The sequence below is a fragment of the Mandrillus leucophaeus genome, unplaced genomic scaffold, assembly GCF_000951045.1.
Source record: "Mandrillus leucophaeus isolate KB7577 unplaced genomic scaffold, Mleu.le_1.0 Scaffold93, whole genome shotgun sequence".
NCBI classification, from domain to species: domain Eukaryota; kingdom Metazoa; phylum Chordata; class Mammalia; order Primates; family Cercopithecidae; genus Mandrillus; species Mandrillus leucophaeus.
In genome coordinates, this window is record NW_012110141.1 from 1,794,156 (window position 1) to 1,818,290 (window position 24,135).

The 24,135-nt window shown below is 39.5% G+C and overlaps 1 protein-coding gene across 1 annotated transcript in view; it reads right to left on the reverse strand.

Annotated features, from left to right (window-relative positions):
- The window catches only part of DOCK8 (dedicator of cytokinesis 8), a 291,909-nt gene that overhangs the window by 215,837 nt on the left and 51,937 nt on the right, over positions 1-24,135 (reverse strand). The window contains exon 2 of the mRNA XM_011970193.1: positions 1,962-2,064. Coding sequence (XP_011825583.1) covers positions 1,962-2,064 — 103 coding nt within the window. The remainder of the gene's footprint in view (positions 1-1,961; positions 2,065-24,135) is intronic.

A 24,135-nucleotide genomic window follows, 5' to 3' on the forward strand; every position in this document is an offset into this window, starting at 1 on the left:
ATGTCCACACTATTTCCCAAGACAGCTACTGCAGAAAGCTGCAGTCTTCATTTATTTTTTAAAAGCAAAGCACTAAAACCCTCTACCTTGTTTAAAATTTAAAAGTGTATCCAATCTATTTTAAACTGAATTTTGCATATTTTGGAATACAACTTCAGTCAATCTTTTAAAAAAAATTATTTGATTTTCAATTAAATATATATTAGCACAAATTAAACCCAGAAGCATATCTAATTTATCTTGGTGTAAAGCTAATCTAATATACCTAAAAATGGACACATTATGCACTTGATATGCTTTTATTATACTCTGCAATCCTGAAACACACAGGAAAAGTACAAATAAAAAGGGCAGTCTAGCAAGCCACTTAAGTCATAAGTAGATTTTCTGAAAAAAATGGCATGGAAAGTTACCTCTTGCAGTAAAAGATGCTATAGGTTTTTTAGTACTACTATTTCATTAATGACACAACACACAAATTATCCTTCTGAAATAACCAGAAATCACTTCAGTAAAACATACCTTTAAAAGATTCACAGTTACACGGCGTGTAAATTGTTACAGGAGACAAAATGGCGGTTACCGGAAACTGAGTGGAAGGTTACAAAATTTCTAAGAGCAGAAGTGGTTTTGAAGTAATAAGTAGAAACAAAAAATAACCTAACCTCTTCAAGATAACCACCAGAACCAGCAAGAGAGTGCTGCTGTGCTGTGTGAGGAAGTGAGTACAGGAGGGCTGGAGCTCTCTCACAAAGGAAGTGAATATTCACTTCTGGTTTTACAAACCATCTCATTTGTCAGATTTATCTCACTTGGCACACATCTGGCATTTAGTGCTCAAATAATATAACATATATAGGCACACTCAACAATTGGCATTGATATAAAAATGTAGGCAATCTTCAACTTAAGAGGAAGTGTGTTTTAAAAATGAAGGTTTAGGGCCAGGCGCAGTGGCTCACTGTAATCTCAGCATTTTGGGAGGCTGAGGCAGGAGGATCGTTTGAGCCCAGGCGTTCAAGACCAGCCTGGGAAACATAGCGAGACCTCTGTCTCTACAAAAAGTACAAAAATTAGCCAGGTGTGGTGGTATGTGCCTGTAGTCCTGGCTACTTGAGAGGATGAGGTGGGAGGAGAATCATTTGATCCTGGGAGGTTGAGGTTGCAGTGAGCCGAGATCACCCACTGCACTCCACGCTGGGTGACAGAGTGACACCCTGTCTCAAAAAAAGAAGGTTTGTACATACTGTAACAGGATATGAAGCTCCAGATAGAGCAAAATTATAGTGACAGAAGTGAATCAGAGATTTCGTGAGTTGGAGGGTGTGGCCTGGGGGGACGATTGGGAGAGGAGATTGTAAAAGGGCACTGGGGAACTCTTTAGGATAAAGGAAGTGTTCTATATCTTGACTGAGTAAAGGTTAAGTGACTCTAAATTGCCCAAATTCACCAAATTGCACACCTAAAATGTGTGAATTTTATTATATGTAAATTATACTGGCAAGAAAATGATTTTACAAAAAGGAGGTCTGTAACTTGGCATTTCAGATTTCGGAATAGGCTTTTCCAAAAAAATGCATACTACAAATCGTGGTAAGTTTTCAAGCTAGCCCTTCTCCCCCAAATATGAACCATAATTTGGATGAGACTGAGTAGCCTGGAAGCCCACCTAGTCTGGAGACATCAAAACCACAGCTCCCAGAGGTTCTATTATGCACCCTAAGTACTGGTTGGCAGAGGGAGAGAGGGATATTGTTTGCTGTCCAGACGCAGTCACAGAGTTAGGATGTGGTGACTGGAGAATGTGAGGTGATGGTAGGAAGATCTAAGGAGCAGGAGGCAAACACATACCCTGAGCACTTTCGCACTTGACCAACCGCTAAGCAAACCTGGAACTCATACTTACTAGTTGAAGAGAGGGGAAGCCAGAGGTACTTATGCTCTGTCGATGTCATACTTACTAGTTGAAGAGAGGGGAAGCCAGAGGTACTTATGCTCTGTCGATGGTACTGGCCAAGGTTTGGTGGGAGAGTAAACTGTTTCCTTATTTCCGCTGAAGAATACCTTGGATTAAAAAAGAAAAATCTAAATGAAATGATTATTTTAAGAAATCATCGCAATTTTAGATGCAATCTTTGATACTATGTTATAAAACGTAGGCCTTGGCTGGGTGATGAGCAGAACTGACTAAGATACCCTCAGTGGCCTGTGAGTGGACATTGTAGTTTTTGTCTGATAATACATACCCTTGAGAAGTTCACAGAGGCCATGATGCCTGCAGTCAGGGTCCTGCCCAATACTGGAAGGATGATGGCAGAAGGAGGACTTTGAGGCCCAAGAAAAAGATCCAGGGCATTTGACTCCTTCTCCCCCAGCCATTCAGAGTTTTCTCTATGTGAGGATGTCTGGTCTCTGACTAGAATCCTCTAAATCCTGAGCTGCCATTTTGATCCAGCCATTCTCATTTCAAGCAGCTGAACCCATTTGGCTGACTGGCTGCTACAACAGAGAATACCAGAGAACTGTTATATGAATACTTCTGCCTCCCTGTAGGCACCTTCAATGCTACAGGAATTCCCAATGATTATATTTTTTCCAAACTGCTCCTGGTGGAGTGATCCTTTGCATCACCCATGTGGACAATGCTCAGCCAACACTTTAGGGAGCCACACAAATGAGAGGAAGTTGTTCCTCACTGTCTACTTACACCTGCTGGCATGTGACTGCTGGCCAGTGATACCCCAGCTTACGAACAAGTTGACTTCTGAGCACTCATCTGTTAGCCATTTGTTTGGAACTCAGAGCACGTTTTCTTATTACATCATTGTGTTGGTGGTTGGATTCTCAGGCTAGTTCACAAAAGTGTATTTAAACCACAATGAGGCCAAAACATACAATACCAATACCGCTACTGAATATAATTAGAAACTAACAGAGATTATAAAGGATCAAATGAGATCATATATTTTAAACATGCTTCGTATCCAACGAGGGTATATATAAATTTTTAAACATTGTTACTTTAAATGTAATACTTAAATATTACAAATGAAGCTTATTAGGTTTTCTCTGTGCAAATGTGTGCTAGGGTATACTTATTAACTGCCCCCCATGATGAGGTTTCCTACATGGTTTGCTTTGCTCCTGACCTTGGCAATGAGTTACACCTAGAGAGGCAGGAAACTAGGCTCTTGTCTCAACTTTGGCATCTATTCTCCTTCAAGGGCACCCCAATTTCCTTTCAAGATGCCCACGCTCATGCTGTGCACTGTCAAGGCAGAAACACAAATCAAAAGAGTGGGCACATAACTCACGGCAGGACAAGCATCTCTCTTTCCCAGGATTCTGAATGACAAATGGAGAGAAGATTGGAAGAATAAGGCTGGAGCACATTCATCCTAGTGGTGGCCCCTTATGTGATGAGTCAAGGAAGTGTGAAACCCCAGAGGAAGCTGTAGCGGCAAGCATAAATTGTGCTCCTTAATTTTCTACAGCATTTTCTTTCTTTAATTTTTTTAAAGTATAAGGAAATACTAGGATAGGAAGTAAGTATTCTACTAGCCATGAGGGAAATTCTGATTAAACCACAATGAGATGTCATTTCACAACCACTAGGCTGGCTATAACAAGAAAGAGGGGCAATAACAAGTGTTTGCAAGGATGTGGAGAAACTGGAGCGCACATATGCTGTTGGTTGGGATATAAAATGGTGCAGCCATTTTGGAAAGCCATCTGGCAGTTTCTGAAAAATTTGAACAGAGCTCCCATGTAACCCAGCAATTCCACTCATAGGTATATACCCAGGAGAAATGAAAACATACTTCTGGCAGTGTGTGGTGGCTCACACCTGTAATCCCAGCACTTTGCGGGGCTGAGGTGGGCAGATCACTGGAGGTCAGGAGTTCATGACCAGCCTGGCCAACATGGCGAAATCCTGTCTCTACTAAAAATACAAAAAAATTAGCCATGTGTAGTGGTGCGTGCCTGTAATCCCAGCTACTTTGGAGGCTGAGGCATGAGAATCGCTTGAACCCGAGAGGTGGAGGTCACAGTGAGCCGAGATTGCACCACTGCACTTCCGCCTGGGTGACAGAGCAAGACTCTGTTGAAAAAATAAATAAATAAAAAGGACAACCACACTTCCCCACAAAAACTAACACATGAATGTTCATAGCAGCATTATTCATAAAGGCCAAAAAATGGAAAAAATCCAAATGTCCATCAACAGATGAATGACTTAACAGAAAGTTGTATATCCACACAATGGAAAATTACTCAGCAATAAAAAGGAAGAGAGTACATATACCCCACAACATAAATGAACCTTGGAAACATTATCCTAAGTGAAATAAGCTAAACCAAAAGATCACGTGTTCTATGATTCCTTATATGAACTGCCCAGAATTGCAAAATCTATAGAGACAGAAAGTAGGTTTGTGGTCACCTAGGGTTGGGGATATTGTAGAGAAATGGAGAGTGGCTGCTAATGAGTTTGGGGTTTCTGTTTGAAGTAATGAAAATGTTCTGAAATTGATTGTAGTGATGACTGTGAATATATTAAAAATCACTGAACTGTACACATGGGTGAATTTTGTAGTATATGAGTTATATCTAAATAGAATGAGATAGGTGTACATGTAAATATTCTACATAGACAAAAGTGAAGGCAAAAAATTAGTGTGACAACTCGGAATGAAAGAATAACCTCAGATTTTGTCTCCAAGTGTTTGATAGACTGATTTTAATTATAAGTTGGACAGTCACTGATTTTTAGAAAATCAACAGATTAGACCACTGTCCAAAACAAAAAGTCTATATTGCATGAGCAACAATGTATCTTGTGTTTGGCACCATAGGACTCAAACCAACACTGCAATCATTTATTTGCTTACTTGAAAAGAGGATCATAAGCCATAGAGGGCCAACACAACCAAGCCAAAGCCCTTTTCTGTGATCAAGCTGACCTTTTTACAGATAAGACTGACTTCTCCTGGGACTGCTGCCTCCAGGTCTTCCCCCAAGAGCTCTCAAATAATATGTCTTAGTTTCCCGGTCATTCTAAAACTGGTCCTATTATAGACCAGAGTGGTTGATGTGAAATAAGAATATCTGAAAATGTTCAGGAAAGAAAGTGGCATTGTGAGAGGATCAAAGAGGCAGGAAGGACAGGGTCTTGCTTTCATTTTGAAGCAAGACCTGTTGTCCTGTGTCAAAACTCTGGTATTTTTGTCATCATGAAATCAGAATGTTCCTGCCCTCTAGCCTTTCTTAAACAGAGTCAACTGGTATTTCTGTTCCAGTCCTCCATATACCAGTTTCCTAATTCAGAGCTACACAACTAATCTTCTTCCTTGACACTTTGAGCCTAACCCAATACCTAATAGCATTCCTATTTTCTCTCCCTACAGAACCCTATAGAGAAGGCAATTAAACCTGTCACTTCAAAACTGTCAAATATGAATGGTTTGTCATTAAACTGAAAATAGTGAATCATTCCACGTGGAAAAGAATTGCTTCCTATCATTTGAAGAACTTCAAAATAAAATATCTCCAGTGAGGCCCTACACACATATTAAGCTAGCAGAAATAGGCTGGAATGATGAAATTCCATGTTGGTCAAGCTGTGGGAAAACCAGCATGCCGCACACCCCTGGTGGGGTTGTATATTGGCTCTGTGTCTCTGGAAAGTAATAATGTAATATGCAACCAGAACTATAAAACTGCTGTTAACTCTTTAACTATCCCACTTTGGGAAATATACACATGGAGTTCATACAAACAAAAATATAATTTTGAGCGGAAATGAACATAATACTCTGTATATGATAGTATGATAGCAAATAATTGGAAATAACCAAAGCATCCCGCATTGGAAAGAACACTGAACAAATAACAGTATAAAATATATGGGATATCATTTTTCCATTTAAAATGACAAAAATATAAATTAGGTTGACCCATGGAAACCTGCATACAAAGTAAGCTACAGTAAAAAATAGTATGAGCAACTAAATACAAACACACAACAATATAACAATATATGTGGAAATCTACTACAAGGATCAGAAATCATTTCCATAGTCACAAAGTAGTTTAATAACTACTTCATTCAGGTCTGTCTCCTGTGAAGTTATGTAAGTTCATAATTAAAAAAAAAAAAATCCATATGGTTGGGCACAGTGGCTCATGCCTGTAATCCCAATACTTTGGGAGGCCAAAGCAGGTGGATCACTTGAGCTCAGGAGTTCGAGACCAGCCTGGGCAACATGGTGAAACCCAGTCTCTACAAAAATTACAAAAATTAGCCACGTATGGTGGTGTGTGCCTGTGGTCCCAGCAACTCAGGGGGCTGAGGTGGGAGGATTGCTTGAGCCTGGGAGGTTGAGGCTACAGTGAACTGTGTTCATGCCTGCTGCACTCCAGCTTGGGTGACAAAGTGAGACCCTGTCTCAAAACAAAAACAAACAAATTGCATATATATAAAAGCGTGTGCAGACAGAGCGTACTACTTGGGGGGTTTAAAAGTTATGTAAATGTCGGCTATTAAGTTTCCTAATATGGAACTTCAGTCCCAAAAGAACATATAGCATCCCAATGTCCAAATCAATCTTCTCATCTCTACCCTGGTCCTAGTGAAGGGGGACATCTGTCTCCACAAAAAGGAACACAGCCAAAGCAGGTGTTTGCACAGGTTCCATTTCTATGCAGGTACTGTGTGTAGGTTTTATTTTCCTCTACATTTGATTCTCAGACCAAATTTGACATGTCCAAGATAAGTTTCATGATGCTAGATTTATATCATGATAATATTTCCTTAATGAGTTAAGACACCCTTCTTCTAAGGAACTCAAAATAGTTTAGAAGTATTATCTTCTTTATTTTCATACATTTTACTGGAAGGAAGCCTTGCGATTTATTTAAAATGTCAATACCCATTGTGATTAAGGAGTCAGAATGGTGGTGATGGATTGGTGGTAGGGAGTGGGTAGAGAAGCTCTATGTTTTTTTTCAGATCATCAATAATTATGATATACAATTGGGACTACAAACCACAACTAATCCTAGAGTAGAGCTTTCAAAGTGTGGCTGCTGGACCATTTGCATTAAGTCATCAGCTACTTAGATAAAAATTCAAATTCCTGGACCCACCCCAGTCCTGTATTAGCATCTCTTGTGCTATGGTCTGGAAAACTGTATTTTAAGTCAGCAATTCCAGGTGATTTTTATGTCCAATAAAGCATAAGATTCACTGATAGTGCAAGACTGTGAAGGAATGGTTGGTTCATTCCTTCCTTCATTCATTCATTCCACATTGAGAACACACAAATTGTTGGGCTCTCTGTTGCTGCTCCTGGGAAGCCTGATCCAGTGGGTAGATGGGAGGAGGGCAGATGAATAATTGAATACTTACAATATGGTAAATATTCTATTACAGGAATATGCATAGCTCCTTGTGAGCAAAGAGGAAAGAGTTACTAATTCTGCCTAGGAATGTTTAGAGAGCTTTTAAAACAAGATTTCTGAGCCAGATTTTGAGAAAAAAATTAGTAAAAGGAGGTCTGATGGAGAAGACAATGCACTTTAAACTTTTAAACAATTTCATGATATGTAGACATCAGTTTTTCTCATTCTCACTTTAAATATTTTAAACATCATGCTGCCTCATTTCTTTATAAAATATGTATCTAGCAGAATAAAGAAAAAGAATGAAAACTCAGTGACAGAGTCCCGAGTTTTGCCATTTGCCACTTGCTTGAGTTAAAGCACATTAGTTGACTAAGGTGGGTCTTAGTTTCATTATACATAAACCAAAGGGGCTGGGCTTTATAGTACTGAGCATCTTTCCAGCTCTAACAGGAAAAGATGCACACCAAGCAGATCAGTCAGCACCATGAGCTACTCTAGCAGCTGTGCTAGGAAACCAAACAGCCCTGGAAGGCTTCTCCCTGGCTTTCGACCCTCAAGGAAAATTCTTTCATTATCTGCTGGTATGGTCGGCAGCCAAAATGGCTGGATGGATTTTAAAACTGATTAAGGAAAAAAACTTCGTCTATAAGTATTGAAAGAGGTTTGGGTCTCTTGAGGTTTTCCTGAATCTGACATGTTTTAAACAATAGTGAAAGGGGTGGGGTAAAGAAAAGCAAATATATAATTTACTCTTGGTAACAAGCAATTGTAAAACACTCCACAAATACAGTGTAAAGTACAAGGTTAGTAATAAATATTAATTACAGACATTTGTGGGTGTACATGTAGATGCAACCACAACATACAGTATAATTAAACCTTGAAAAATAGCCATTGTTTCAGGACTAGAAATGATTTACATCAAATAAGCAGTGAAAGGTTGTTATACACCCCTCTCCCCAAACTTACTAAGTTACAAGGTTAGGGCAGGGTAGTATTTTTTAAAAATCAAGGTTTAGGCCAGGCACAGTGGCTCAAGCCTGTAATTCCAGCACTTTGGGAGGCCAAGGCGGGTGGATCACCTGAGGTCAGGAGTTCGAGACCAGCCTGGCCAACATGATGAAACCCTGTCTCTACTAAAAATACAAAAATTAGCCCGGTGTGGTGGCACACACCTGTAATCCCAGCTACTCAGGAGGCTAAGGCAGGAGAATTGCTTGAACCCGGGAGGCGGAGTTTCCAGTGAGCTGAGATCATGCCATTGCACTCCAGCTTGGGGGACAAGAGCGAGACTTCATCTCAAAAAATAAAAAATAAATAAATAAACAAAAATCAAGGTTTAAAAATTTGTTGCATGTAGAAAAACTGACTTTGAATGATGTAGCTATCAAAGGGTTAGATCATTGTGCATGGCATGGGTAAGGTCTGAAAACACACATCTAGCTCAAGAGTGAGTAGTTCCTAGAGTTGACCACATAAAAGAAATCTAAGGCTTTTTCTGAGATGCATTCTTGGATACTTTTAGTAAAGTGCACTTTTAAAAGTCTACAAAATGAATTTCTGTAGCAAACTTTATATATTTATATATCTACACATATATCTATATATCTCTATCCATAACTGTATCTCCATACACTGGTATACATATATGCATACATATTTTCAGCCAAAAAGTCTGGAATAAATTCCTTGTAAATTCTTCAGCCTGTGGCCTCACAATGGATTATTACAGATTTTATTGTTTCTCATATTTTCTCTCTCCTCTCATAAACAGACAAGCCATAACTGTACAACTTCCATAAAACAGATTCAACAGGTGGAAACATGACTACAAAGAAAAGTTTGCCTCTTATTAGGAAGGCATGGAACTTATGTTTCTTCCTCACAGGGGAGTCCTAAATCCCTTTCACTTAGAAAATTCCTCTGAAGACAGTGGAATATTTATTAGATGACTTAAGTGTTTGAGCGTTCCAGCAGCAAGACTAGAGAAGGATTTCTCAGTGTCTTCAGAGACATCACCTCTCCCCAGCCTTTATATATCATCATGTAAGTTTCCTTCTTAATATAATCACCATTTACTGATGAAGCAGCATAATCACCTAAAAGAACACCTGTAATCCTTGAGTGTCTTGTGTTTTAAGAAAAGAGAGTCTTTCCAGAAAAGTGTGTTGAGTCATAAAGTAACAGATGCAACCTATGTAAGCTGGATCCCAAAGGAGGAGGAGAGATGAAACTGGAGCAGAAGTAATATTTAAAGAAATATTGGCTGACAAAAATACCAGACACAGCTTCATAAAGCTCTATAAATGCCCATCAGAATCAATACAGAGGAAACCAAACCTAGACACATCATAGTAAAACTGCTGGAAATCAAAGAGAAAAATCTTTAAAACATCCAGGGAAAAGACACATTATCTTCAAAGTGTAATAATGCAACCAACAATTAACTTCTCTATTGTAAAAGCAAAATCCACAAACCAATGCAACGACATCTTCAAAGTGCTGAAATAAAATAACTAGCAATCTAGAATTTTCTACGTAGTGAAAATATCCTTCATAAGTAATGAAGGAAAAAAGATTTTACCAGATAAACAAAAATGGAGAGAATTTATTACCAGCAGAGGCATACTAAAATGAATAGTAAAGAGAGTTTTTGAGGCAGAAGAAAAGCAATCCCAAATGGAAACACAGAAGTGCTGAAAGCATTGAAATACACCAAAAGGGTAAACGTAAGTAAATCTAAATGATAGTGACTGTACAATATAAATATAGTAATGATAATAATGTGATGTTTAAAATATACATACAATTAAAACATCAATGATACACAAAAGGTATGAGGGGTAAACGGATTTCATGTGTTTTATAGCCCTTATTATATCATCTGGGAAATGGTAAAAGTACTAATTAATACTAGGATTCTAATAAGTCAAATATGTATTGTTGTAATGTCTATAGCAACAAGAAGTAAGTGGGCAAAACAGAAAAAAAAAAACCCACATAGGATTGAACATTTATACCCAAATATATCAGTGTTTTGTTTGTTGGTTTGTTGTTGTTGTTGTTTTTTTGAAACGGAGTCTCAGCCTGTTGCCCAGGCTGGAGTGCAGTGGTGTAATCCTGGCTCACTGCAACCTCTGCCTCCCGGGTTTAAGCAATTCTCCTGCCTCAGCCTCTTGAGTAGCTGAGACTACAGGCACCTGCCACCATGCCCGGCTCATTTTTGTATTTTTAGTAGAGACGGGGTTTCACCATGTTGGCTGGTCTTGAACTCCTGACCTCAGGTGATCCGCCCACCTCAGCCTCCCAAAGTGCTGGGATTACAGGCGTGAGCCACCGTGCCCAGCCCATATCAGTTATTAAATGTAAACAGATTAAATTCTCTAATTAAAAGACAAAGGCCATCCGACTACATTTTAAAAAATTGTTACTTATAAGAAGCACATTTTACTTTTAAAAACAGATTGAGTATAATTAGCTGGCAATAAGCTGCGCATATTTAAAGTATACAATTTGATAAGCTTTGACATATGTATAGACCCATGAAACCATTACTACAAAAAATAAGTTTCTTCATGCCCCTTCTTAATTCTTACCCTCTTTCTCCTGGCAACCACTAATTTACTTTCTGTAACTGTAGATCATTTGCATTTTCTAGAGTTTTATATAAATGGAATCATACAATATATCTCTTTTTTTGGTCTGGCTTCTTCCATTCAACAGAATTATTTTGCAATCCATTTATATTGCACTGTGTATTAGTAGTTTACTCCCTTTCATTATAGAGGAGTATTCCATTGTATAGATATAACACAGTTTTGTTTTTTTTAATCCATTCACCTGTCTATGGACATTTGAGTTGTTTTCAGTTTTTAGCTATTATAAATAAAGTTTCTATAAACATTTGTGTTCAAATCTTTATATGGATACGTTCTTTCATTCCTCTTGGGTAAATGACCAGTTAAAGTGTTTTACAATGTGGTTGTATACTCCCATCATCAGTGTTCCAGTTTTTCCATTTGTTCAACAATACTTGGTGGTGTTAGTGTTTTTAATTTTAGCCATTATACTAGATATGTTGTATGTGGTGGTATCTCATTGTGTTTTTAATTTCATTTCCCTAATGACTAATGATGCTAAGCAAGTTTTCATGAAGAGACACACTTTATTTATATTTAACTTTTATTTTAGGTTTAGGGTTACATATACATGTTTGTAACATAGGTAGATTGTGGTGTCCTTTCTTTCTTTCCCTCTTTGTTTCTCTCTCTTTCTTTCTTTCCTTCTTTCTTTCTTTCTTTCTTTCCTTCCTTCTTTCTCTCTCTCTCCCTTCCTTCCTTCCTTCCTTCCTTCCTTCCTTTCTTCCTTTCTTCCTTCCTTCCTTCCTTCCTTCCTTCCTTCCTTCCTTCCTTTCTTCCTTTCTTCCTTCCTTCCTTCCTTCCTTCCTTCCTTTCTTCCTTTCTTCCTTCCTTCCTTTCTTCAGACACACTTTAAATATAAGGACATAAAAAGACTGAAAGTGAAAGAATTTAAAAAGTTATGAAACCTAGCCAAAAGAAAGCTGAGGTCGCTATAGTACTATCAGACAAAATGGACTTTAAGAACCATTACTGAAGAGAGAGACGTTTCCTAAATAATCAAAGGGCAATCCACCGGGAAGACACAACAATTCCAAATATGTATGTACCAAGTAATATAGGCTCAAAATATATAAAGCAAGAACTGCAAAAGTAAGAGGAAAAATATTACATCTACAACTATAGTAAAAGTTTCAAACATACTTCTGTTCTATCATGCAGATAAAAAAAAACCAGAGATACACAGAACTTGAAGATGATAAACAGACTTGTGCTAATTGACATATACAGAAAACACCATGCCTAACTTTAGAGTACACATTCTTCTTGCACACATTAAACATTTACATATTGACCATATCCCCAACCATAAAACAAGTCTCAACAAATTGCAAAGGTCCAGAAATGATACAGAGTCGCTAGTCTGATGCCACGTAGAACTAAACTAGAAGCCAACAAAAACATGCTAGCTCTACAACATCTAAATATTTGTTTGTTTTTGCAAATGACATAATTTTAAGCCTATTTTTCTTTCCATTTATGTGCCTGGGCTAAGTAAGTCGATTTTTTAAAATTACATAAAAACCAAAAGGAAAATAGCCAGAGAGGAAAACTACATGTAATATTTAGACACAGTTATATAAGCTATTCTATTTTTATTTTGAGGATGTAATATATTTTGCAATTTTAAATATAAAAAGTATTAAAAAGCACATTGTACAACGTCTCCCTCCTACTCTTGTTTGCCAGGTACCCAGTTCCCTCTCCACAGACAATCTAGGTAATAATTTCTTGTGTTTCCTTCTGTGCATATAGAGTTTATAAGCAAATACATGTATATATTCTTTCCCACATTTTCATTTACACAAATGGGAATACAGTACTTGAGAGTCATCTATGTTGTAGTGTTCACCCATTGTTCATTCTTTTTTATTATGGAGGAGTATTCCACTGTATGAATACCACAATTTGTTTATCTGTTTGCTGGTGATCTTCATTTTGCTTTATTCACTCAATAGATAAATACATAATAATTCCCTCATTCTTTTTTTACAGCTGCATATGTACTCTACTATGCAACCGGGAATAATTTCTTAACTACTCTCTTTCATACATTTCTGTTGTTTCTAGTTTTCTGCCAGTACATAAAAAGTTTAGAAAACTGTACATATGAATTCATACATGTGTAAATATATCTGTGGAATAAAGTCCTAGAACTGGAATTGTTGGGTGAAAGTGTTTGTGTATTAGTCCTTCAGAGTATTTTACCAATTAACATGCTAAGCAGCCATATAAAGAAAGTGTACAAAATGCTTTCAACAATTTTAAGGAATTATTGAATTAACTGGCTATTCTGCCCATTGTTATCTAACTATCCTGAAGAACCAAGAATCCATTTATTTGATATGCAAAACCAACATTTGCGTTGAGGGACTCTTTTCTTAACTTTATGGGCAGGAAGTTGCTATTTAGTAAAGTGAATCCCTTTGTTTACGGGGTAACTGTAAGACTCAAGACAGTATGGTTACCTTCTGGTGGGCTGAAAATTTCATTTGGGCATACTAAGTTTGAATGTCTCATGAGGACTCCAAGTGGAAGTCAAGTTGGCAGTTGGCTAAACGGTCTGGAACAGAAACAAAGTCCCAGTTGCGGATGTGAATTTGGCCAGGCTTGAGAGAGCAGGGCTGAGAGGTCCACACCTCCCCACCCATGGTTTCTCGTCCATGTCCCCAGCAACCCATATCTAGTTTATCAAAATGGTTATATGTGGTGCCCACAATGGTGTGGTTATAATCTGTGGTCTGGGAACGAAGCCACATAGCCTGGCTAAACAACTAAACCAATCTCTCTCACTCTGCACACCAGTGGTCATTCCTTTGTTTTGGCTTTCACCCCTCTTTGATGAGTCTAATCTTTGAGGAAAACACAGATAACAAAAGCTCTCAACAAGCTAGTCAGAGAAGATCTTGAAAGCAGCTCATGGGACCACTGAACAATTTGGGGAATGAAATTTTGCCAAGAAGAACTTCCTGATTATTAGGATTGCAGAAGGTTGACTCATTTTTTGTGTGTGAAAACAGAAAATGATGCCACTATTTACTGAGTGCTTACATGACACAGGGCCCTGTGCTGAGCACTTCATAAGCACTTCATTGAATCCACACGGCAATGCTATGAACCAGGTTTATCATCCCTGTTTAACAAATGCAAAACTCAGGGCTGGAAATGTCTGGAGAATTTAAACCCAAGACTGACTCCAGAGAACATTCTGTTAGTTACTATGCTTATTATATGAGTATAAGCTTAAAAACATATTTAAATCTGAATATATTATTTGAAAACTTTCCATGTTTTTAAATAGTGTACTTAAAAACTAGAAGGAAATACTACTATTCACAGTTATGTTAGAGAGGTAGGAAAACAGAATTTTTTTTTTTTTTTTGAGACAGGGTCTTGCTCTTTCACCAAGGCTGAGTGCAGTGGCGAGATCACAGCTCACTGCAGCCTCAAACTCTAGGACTTACGAGATCCTCCTACCTCAGTCCCCTGAGGGTAGCCAGGACTACAGGCATGCACCACCACGCCTAATTCTTAATTTTATATCGAGATGGGATCATGCTATGTTGCCCAAGCTGGTCTCAAATTCCTGGATGCAGGTGATCCTCCTGCCTCAGCCTCCCAAATTGCTGGGATTATAGGCATGAACCACCACACTCAACCTCGAGTTGTTTTTTTTTTTTTCTTTTTCTAAAATGTTTGCGCTGTGGTTGCCATAGATTTATGACAGAAATTGTAAACACACACATACCTTTTTAAACTATTATGAAAGTATCTTAAGAGTCTCTTCAGGGCTGGGTGCGGTGCCTCACGCCCATAATCCCAGCACTTTGGGAGGCTGAGGCAGGGGGAATCACCTGAGGACAGGAGTTCAAGACCAGCCTGGCCAACATGGTGAAATCCCATCTCTACTAAAAATACAAAAATTAGCTGGGCGTGGTGGCGCATGTCTGTAATCCCAGCTACGCGGGAGGCTGAGGCAGGAGAATTGCTTGAACCCAGGAGGCAGAGGTTGCAGTGTGCCGAGATCGTGATACTGCACTCCAGCCTGGGCAACAGAGCAAGACTTCATCTCAGAAAAAAAAAAAAACCAGTTTCTTCAGGGATCCTTTCATCATTACCATTTTGTTTCTAAGTCTCCTGGAATTTCGAAATAAAACTATTCTCAGCATACTTCGAGCTCTTGCATCCACTTCCTCCTCTACCTGGATTCAATTAAACTCAACACACATTGTTGGATGCTGTTGATTAAAAACACCTCATTTCTCCACTCTGATTTGTGATTTATCTAAGTTATTTGTCCCAGCATAGCCAGCTCCTTGGCCAATTTAGAGGCCACATGCTGTATATTCATGAAAGGGCCTATAATGGTGCTATTTATTTTCAGATGTGCTGGCCAAGGCAGTGAATTAGCTGCACGTCTGTGTGACTTAGTGAGGTGGCTTCAGTAAAGACATGGAGAGCCTTCCAGCCTCTGCTATTCAAGCTGATTGCAGTTGTGAAATACACATGCCTTTGCTATAAGGGGAAATGGAGCAGTTCTAACTTCCTCATTTTTTGTGAGTTTGCTTTGTTAAACTATGGAACTTATGGAGGTGGCTGAGAGAGAAAGTTTTTGTTTGCCCTTGAACACAGCTTCAACCTGTGGAGGACAACTGAACTAAGCTGAGGACCGTCAGGTAATTGTTGTATCTTCATGCACACCCTCTATAGAAGTGATTCTCAAAATGTGGTCCTGAGACCAGCAACATCAACGTCCCCTGGCCAAGCTAGAAATGCAGACTATCAGGCGTCTGCCCAGACCTACAGAATCCTAAACTCTGGGGATGGGCCCAGATATCTGTGTTTTAACAAGCCCTCCTGGCCAGGCGTGGTGGCTCACGCCTATAATCCCAGAACTTTAGGAGGCCGAGGTGGGCGGATCACAAGGTCAAGGGATCCAGACCATCCTGGCCAACATGGTGAAACCCCATCTGTACTAAAAATACAAAAATTATCTGGGCGTGGTGGCACATGCCTGTAATCCCAGCTACTCAGGAGGCGAAGGCAGGAGAATCGCTTGAACCTGGAAGGCTGAGGTTGCAGTGAGTCGAGATCGGGCCACTGCATTCCAGCCTGGTGACAGAGCGAGACTCCATCTCAAAAAAACAAAAACAAAAACAAACAAACAACAACAACAAAAAACAAAAAACAAGCCCTCCAGATGATTCTGATGCAGGCTTACGTTTGGGAACCACTGGTCTGTTTCTAGCAGACAAATTCCATCTCTGCCAGCTTTCTCTTGCCCTTTCCCCATTCTCCCTCAGTGACATAGGACTGTAATCACCCTTCCTCAGTCTAACTAACCCTATCTAGTTAATTTGAAAATCAAGATTCTAACAGACATTCATTTAATGATACCTACTTCCTACGTAGCCAAATTTAACTAAGATATTCTACTTTTTACAAATAGTTAATGTGCCCTCAAATAATCACTTCCTCCATTCCCTCCTTCCCCAGTCCCAAACCGTCTCCATCATTTCTCAAAATTTATTTTAGTTTGGAGGATGAAAACAATGCTTCTTAAACCAAAGAAACTGCACTGTTCCAAAGTTATGAAGCTATTAACGGTTGGCTGTTACTTACTTTAAGAAAAAGCTCTGACGTGGGAGGTGGAGTCAGTGCCTGGAAGGGTGAATATTAAGGAGAAGGACAGCAGGCTTAGGAAAGTTGCAGAATGACTAGAATCTCTTAGTTGAGAACAGTAGAGAGATAAGACATAAGCCCAGATGTCTGACATTGATTTATTCTTTCAAGTATTTATTGAGTATGCACTTGCTCGAAGTTCTGGGGATACTGCAAAGAGGAAAGCCTCTGCCCTCATGAAGCTTCTATTCTGATGTGCACTGAAGCCTGGGCTTCTGCCACATTCTTTTGTATTAAGACTGCCCTATCCAGTGATCCTTTCAGCTCAGGGTGTTTTATCATTATAGGTACCTGAGGCAAGCAAAATATATGGTGCCTTTATAGGAAGGGAGGAGATGGCCGGAATGAGGGAAAAATTCTTCAAAAGGAAAAGTACCCAGACAGACCCCACCCCAGCTAACCAAAATTAGTTATTCACAGAGCAAAGGAAATCTCTCTGAGGCTTCAAAATTTGACATCTTTATGGTTCCAGGAATCATGCACATTAATAAAGTCAAATTTATCCTCATGACAGCTCACTTGTGGGACAAGTACTACCCTCATGTCACAAAAAAGGAAGCGAAAGCAGAAAAGAACTGGGTACTGGATCAAGTTCTGAAGTAGAGCCTGTTCCAACCTAAGAACCAAATCTGCCTCTTGCAGGATTTTCTTGCCTGTATTGGCATATTGATGGTCACTTAGCTCTAGTACTGAGCCTTTTCCAGAAGTAAGGCCCAGTCTTCTGCCAACATTCTCCAGGGAGCCACCATGTCCTTTATCCTTCTGCAAATATTCTTTCCTGAAGGGCTCAGAAAGAGCCTCGTTCTTGTGACCTATCCACTATTTCCCATATGAATCCTAATACTGTATCCTTAATAAAATTTCTATCTAGATATAAAATAAGTTCCTTTACTCTTCCCTTACTGAAGAGTTAGTCATGTTAGTGTGATAGATGCAGAAGTAATAATCTCTTAAATCACTTCTTAATAAATGAGACTATATTCTGTGCACTAAATATTCAAGATGACAAATATTAGGATATTTGTTTTGGTGAAATTGTATGGCCTGAGTTATGGATCAAGCGGGTATTTTAAATCAAGAAGCCTGAATAAAAATACCAACCCTTCTAATTTTGAGGAGAAGAGGTATTTTTCTTTATGTGCAATATTAAAATAATACTATGTTTGTTGTATAAAAATATAGCAAAATTTTACATCAATGAGTATAAATTATTCTTCATATGAAGAAATGATAAGAGACTAGAGGACATGTATGGTAAATAAGAGACTAGAGGACATAAGTTATTTGAACTGTTTGTTGTTTTGTTTCTTTGTTTTTTTTTTTTTTTAAGACTGACTCTTGCTCTATCCCCCAGGCTGGAGTGCATTGGCGCAATCTTGGCTCACTGCAACCTCCACCTCCTGGGTTCTGCCTTAGCCTCCTGAGTAGCTGGGACTACAGGCACACGCCACCACACCTGGCTAATTTTTGTATTTTTAGTAGAGATGGGGTTTCACCATGTTGGCCAGGCTGGTCTCAAACTTTTGACCTCAGGTGATCCGCCTGCCTTGGCCTCCAAAAGTGCTGGGATTACAGGCGTGAGCCACAGTGGTTGGCCTGTTATTTGGACTTTTTAAAAGAGACTTGGCAAATGTGAATAGTATATATACAGAAACGTATTTCCTTCTGCATTAACTGGCGATTTATTTCTTATTACCTATCTTAAACTCAAAACAGTCAAAAGAGTCTCAGGATCATTATAAGGACGATCTAAAGACATTCTGTTTAGACTCCTAGAAAATTACTCAAGATACTTGTAATTGGGCACATATATGAAAACCTTTCCTTTTATATATTGAGACTGTTCTCTTTTTTTAGAGAACTTAAATACAAAACCTCCTGATATTCAAACTAATGCTGTAACAACAAAGTTAACTTGAGCAAACACTGAACAACTCCTTTGCAGGCCCTGTTCTGGAATCCTTCCAGTGGTGACCCTCAAACTTTAGCGTACAAAAATAAGAATCCGCTAGGGAACTGATCAACCATGCAGATTGCTGAGCGCCACCCTCTTGAGATTCTGACTTATTGGTTTGAGCATAGCTAGAATCTGCATTTTAACAACCCCAGGGGCTCAGATGTAGTCCACCTAAGGACACTCTGAGACAAGCAACAACTGCCTTGTGAACTTCGAGCCAATGGAAAACCTGACCGAGAAACCTGTCTCATCGTTAAACCAAGTTTACAATCTCAAGTCTTGATGCATACTTGGTGCTCACTCAAATGGAAGTAGAAGGAGAATGTGAGTCAATGTGGTTCTATCTGCAATTTTCCACTTCCACCTGCAGGGCAATGATTTATCCATAATGCAGGAAGGTCAAGGTTTCCAGGACAGCGTAAGTCAACATTTTCTTTCTTACTACTATGTAAACAAGTTTTTCAAGGCACTTTAGATTAGAAAAGTTAATAAAGAGGAAAGAGAAAGGAGGAAAGACGGAAGAGAAGGATTTTCACAGGGAAAATAAAAGAAAGGTAATCTTGCTCAAGTAAGTAGGACAAACTGGACTATACCTGCTGAATAATTACAGGGTATGCTTCAGAAGGCACACACTCAGCTAAGCCAGACCCACTGGCCAGTAATGAGATAGCAAGAGTTGGGAATTATTCGTTTTCTGGCCTCATATTATCTGCAGAGTCCATGAGGGTTTAGAAGGATGGTCTTTTTCAGAAATCTTAATCTGTAACAAATGGAGGAATGGAATTGCATTTCAGTGAGATCTTGCTGTCCCAGTTCTTCTTCAGCCACCTGTATGCCTACCATGGGTTTGCAAATTCTGCCCTGGGTCTGGTTATTATATTAATAATGTATCTTACTGTTGATATCAGGGTTCCTATTAAACTGTTCTCCTATGCAGTTCCCAAATACTAGACACATAAGGAAAAGTGCTTTCCTATAAATGCTTTACTTTTTACCTTCAACAAGGGAACAACAGTTTTAGAATATTTTGCATTTTAAAAGCTTCTTGCATTTGAACACATCTCAAAATCTTGGCCTCACTCTCTTTTCTCAATGCATAAGGGTGGTTACGATCCCTGGGGGTTTTCAAATGCTTTTATACCAGGTGACTGTGCATTAAACAAGCTATGGTGAAGTTGATCCATGATAATTAACAGGAATAAGATTTTAGGGAAAAAATTCTAAAACCTATTTCTTAAATGAAGCCATCAATCATGGCAGAGGAGCCACATGTTGGGCACAAAGCCAACACACACACGGCTCTTTCTGGGACACGGCTTTTGGTCAAGGGCAAGGTATTCCCCACAAGAAGAGAGCTGAACATGTCTCCAGTTTTGCTAGTCTCTTATATTAGCATAACTTTTAGTCTTATGGAGGCAAACTTTCCCTGTTCCAGAGCCTTACTTCCAATGAAGTAGGCAAGGCAACAAACACTCAAAGAAGTTAAGGGACTGCTTAAGCCTAACAAATCTTACAAGTGTTAGAGGTGGAATGAGAACTGAGTTTATGCTTAGGAGAGTAGACTGTGGTCTTTTTTCCTAAAGAAAGTTGTTTTGAGTAGGTACAATGGGCAGTAGGTCACCATTTAAAGAGGAAAGAAATCCCTGACCAGCCATAACTTGCTATGCTTGTAATTCCTACCACCTTAAAGCACATAGGAAGTCTTTAGTTGGATTGAAAGGTCAGTTACTTGAGAGAATAACATACACACTAAACCTTAGTACAGTGTCATATTCCTACATCAGATTAATCCATATCCACCTAATTTCATACAGGGACACTGAGGAAGTGACGCCCAGACCACCCTGTAGATGCATAGGAAGCTGAGGAAGACAATGGGTCCCAAAAGAGCAATGTGGGAATTGGGGTCCAGTCCTTTTCCAGGAGGGATGGAGCGTAAAAAGAATATTAATAAAATCAGGTGTTCAAGGCTAGTTTCTGAAAAATCATTTTGAATCAAACCTCTGTCCCAAGGACAGAATAGAACACTCTGTGCCTTGGGATACCCTAGGACCAACTTCATCCATTTCTCAGGTTTTCTTAGATTAGGACAATAACAAGTAGTTTAAATGCATGTTGGCTACCAACTAAAGTTAACAATAAAGCCTGCCTAAATTGATGCAAGGAAGTATACATGGGACTTTTTTTTTTTGAGATGGAGTCTCACTCTGTTGTCTAGACTGGAGTGCAGTGGTGCGATCTCAGCTCACTGCAACCTCTGCCTCCCGAGTTCAAGCAGTTCTCCTGCCTCAGCCTACCAAGTAACTGGGGCTACAGGCATGCATCACCAAGTCCGGCTAATTTTTTTGTATTTTTAGTAGAGATAGGGTTTCACCACGTTGGCCAGGCTGGTCTTGTACTCCTGACCTCAGGTGATCTGCCCGTCTCAGCCTCCCAAAGTGAGATTACAGGGTGAGCCACTGCGCCCAACCTATGTAGGAATTTTTAAAAAAATAAACGAATCTAACAAGACATTTATTTTCAATATTCTCATGCTAACTTACACAGTAATCATATTTCAATGAATAATAACTGGTTCAAATCTTGCATAATCATCTACTAATGGTGTGATCGTGGGCAAATTAGTTGACCCTGCTAAACATATGGTGGAGTGACAGAGACATAGACACACAGAGAGACTCTGAGCCCCAAACCTGTCAGGCTATAAGAATTGTCCTTGGGGCTGGGCGTGGGGCTCACGCCTGTAATCCTAGCACTTTGGGAGACTGAGGTGGGTGGACCGTGAGGTCAGGAGGTGGAGACCAACCTGACCAACATGGTGAAACCCCATCTATATTAAAAGTACAAAAACTAGCTGGGCATGGTGGCATGTGCCTGTAGTCCCAGCTACTCAGGAGGCTGAGGCAGGAGAATCACTTGAACCCAGGTGGTGGGGGTTGCAGCGAGCCGAGATCGCACCACTGCACTCCATCCTGGGTGACAGAGCAAGACTCCATCTCAAAAAAGAAAAGAAAAAAGAAAAGAAAAACAGAATTGCTCTTAGATCTGCACCCCATGTGCTGGTTAAGTAGTTTCCCATTCTTCTTACTTTATGGTGTACCCTTAAAATAATGCACCATTAACTGAGGTAACATGAGCATATCTTTAATCCTTATAACCTGGAAAACCCTACTACTAGAACTACTATTACTGCAATTAACAATACTAGTCACACTTAATGAGTGCTTTCTGTCTGATCATTAGCCCATTTAGTCTTCACAACAATCCTGTGAGGGAGGTATTATTATCTTCACTTTACAAATTTGGAAACTGAAGCTAAGAAAGGTTAAGAAACTTGTACAAGACTTTACTCGTAGGCACAGAGAAGGAAGGAGACAGAAGATAGCCCTATTGGAAAATGTTATCACTAGGCACATCTCAGAGAAAGTTGCTATAGGAGTTAAACTTCTGGTATTTTCCTTCCCAGGGGCTTGGCAATGGAAAGCTTAGCATGCAAAAGCTTTCAGAAGAAAGAATACTAAGCTTTACCCCTAGCTACTAAAAAGAGCAGGTTTTAGCCTGTTGCTGAGACTTTGAACCTGGCTCTAATATCATTAATCCTTTCATGGATAAGTAGTCCCGGAACATGTTCCAAATGTAATCCAAATACCCATGTTAGCAATGGGTAAAAGATTTAAGAGCAACTTCTAAACATTGATTTTTTTCGTCAACTATGATTCTCTTTTTGTGTAGTTTGTCTCTTTGTGTTTCACCAAGGAACAAATCTCAAGCACAATAAAAGTGAAGCCCTGTGAAGTCCAAAATCTGTTAATGCACCAAATAGTTTTCTAGAATGTGGGATGGGGCAGGCAAAGGAGACACCTGAAACAGAAATTGCATTCAGGTTTTTATTTGAGATCTGTCCTTGTCAAATGTTTCCTACATTACCTGAACAATCCCTCTCTGTTTCCAGACTCCTCTTTGCTTCCTGTAAGTCTGCTCAACTCACTTGCATCAGAAAAGAGTCTTCCCTTCATGAGAGGGCCTTCCTCAGGCTCATTCTCTCCCCTTCCCCCGACCTGGAGCTCCTACTTCCTTCAGTCCCTCTCACTCCTAATCCAATGTTCGCAGGCTACCACCCTCACCCTTCTGTAAAAGCTTCTCTTGATACAGCCACTGAAGACTTTTGCTGGACAGCCAGTGACTTCCTTCCTGTCCTGTTTTAATGTGACCTTTTAGTCGCATTGGGCACTGTTGACCTTCTCATCCGTCAAGAAACTCCTCCCTGTGATTATACACATTAACTCCACGATTTGATCATCCTCACTTTCTTGAATGGGCTTTCCACCCATGTAGGCCCCTGACATGTTGTTTACTCCCAAATGATAGTACTAGGATAAATTTGGAATTGAGGGTGGAAGGTTCCAGGTAAGTAAATCTGTTTCTAAAACATGGGGAAGCATTAAAGAAAAAACATGGGGGAATCCCAATAAGGAAAAACCCAGTATGATGTGGTATCAGAGGGTCTTGTTTTGATGAGTCTACTGGGAATATTTTATTTAGAGTAGATAGGTTATTATAAATGGTCTTTTTCTCAGAGGAGATCAGTTTCTTTAATTGTTTCATTCCTTGAAGGGACAATGTCAAAGCTGTTGAGCCCAAAACCACCCCCTTTGACTCATTTAGCTCACATGGAAAAATTTTCCCTAAAGAATGCAGAAAGGAATTTCTATAAAGCAATTAATTTATTCTCTTTTGCCCAACTGCAAGCAGTAGCACACGAGCCTTGGTCATTTCCTGTCAGCTTAATAACAAACAACCCAGCCCTCTCTTGCCCTCTCATCTTGAACCCTACATGCTCCCAGAAATACGATAAATGCTTGTGCCAGGACATAATGACAACTTAAAAGATCCCTAGTGTGCGGAATACAGTGGGGGAGTTCAGACTGTTACAGACATGCCAAAGCCTGTGTTATAAAGCCTGTGTTCTAGAATAAGGGATAGGACCTTTGGGCTAACTGAAACTTTATAGAGCTTTCAGACTGTTAGGGATTGTCCAGATGCTATAAGAGTAATAGCATGTCAGCCAAGTGCGGTGGTTCACACCTGCAATCTCAGCACTTTGGGAGGTTGAGGCGGGGGCATCGCTTGAGGTCAGGAGTTCGAGACCAACCTGACAACATGGTGAAACCCCTTCTCTACTAAAACAAAAAACAAAAAAAACAAGGTGTGGTGGCGAGTACCTGTAATCCCAGGTACTCTGGAGGCTGAGGCAGGAGACTCACTCGAACCTGGGAGAGAGAGGTTGCAGTGAGCCAAGATCATGCCGCTGCACCACTCCAGCCTGGGCAACAGGGCAAGAGCAAGACTCCGTCTCAAAAAAAAAAAAAAAAAACAGTAATAGCATGCCAAACTATTACTCTTACTCTTAATAAACTAAGAGTAAGAACTGTATTACTCTTAATAGTTTGG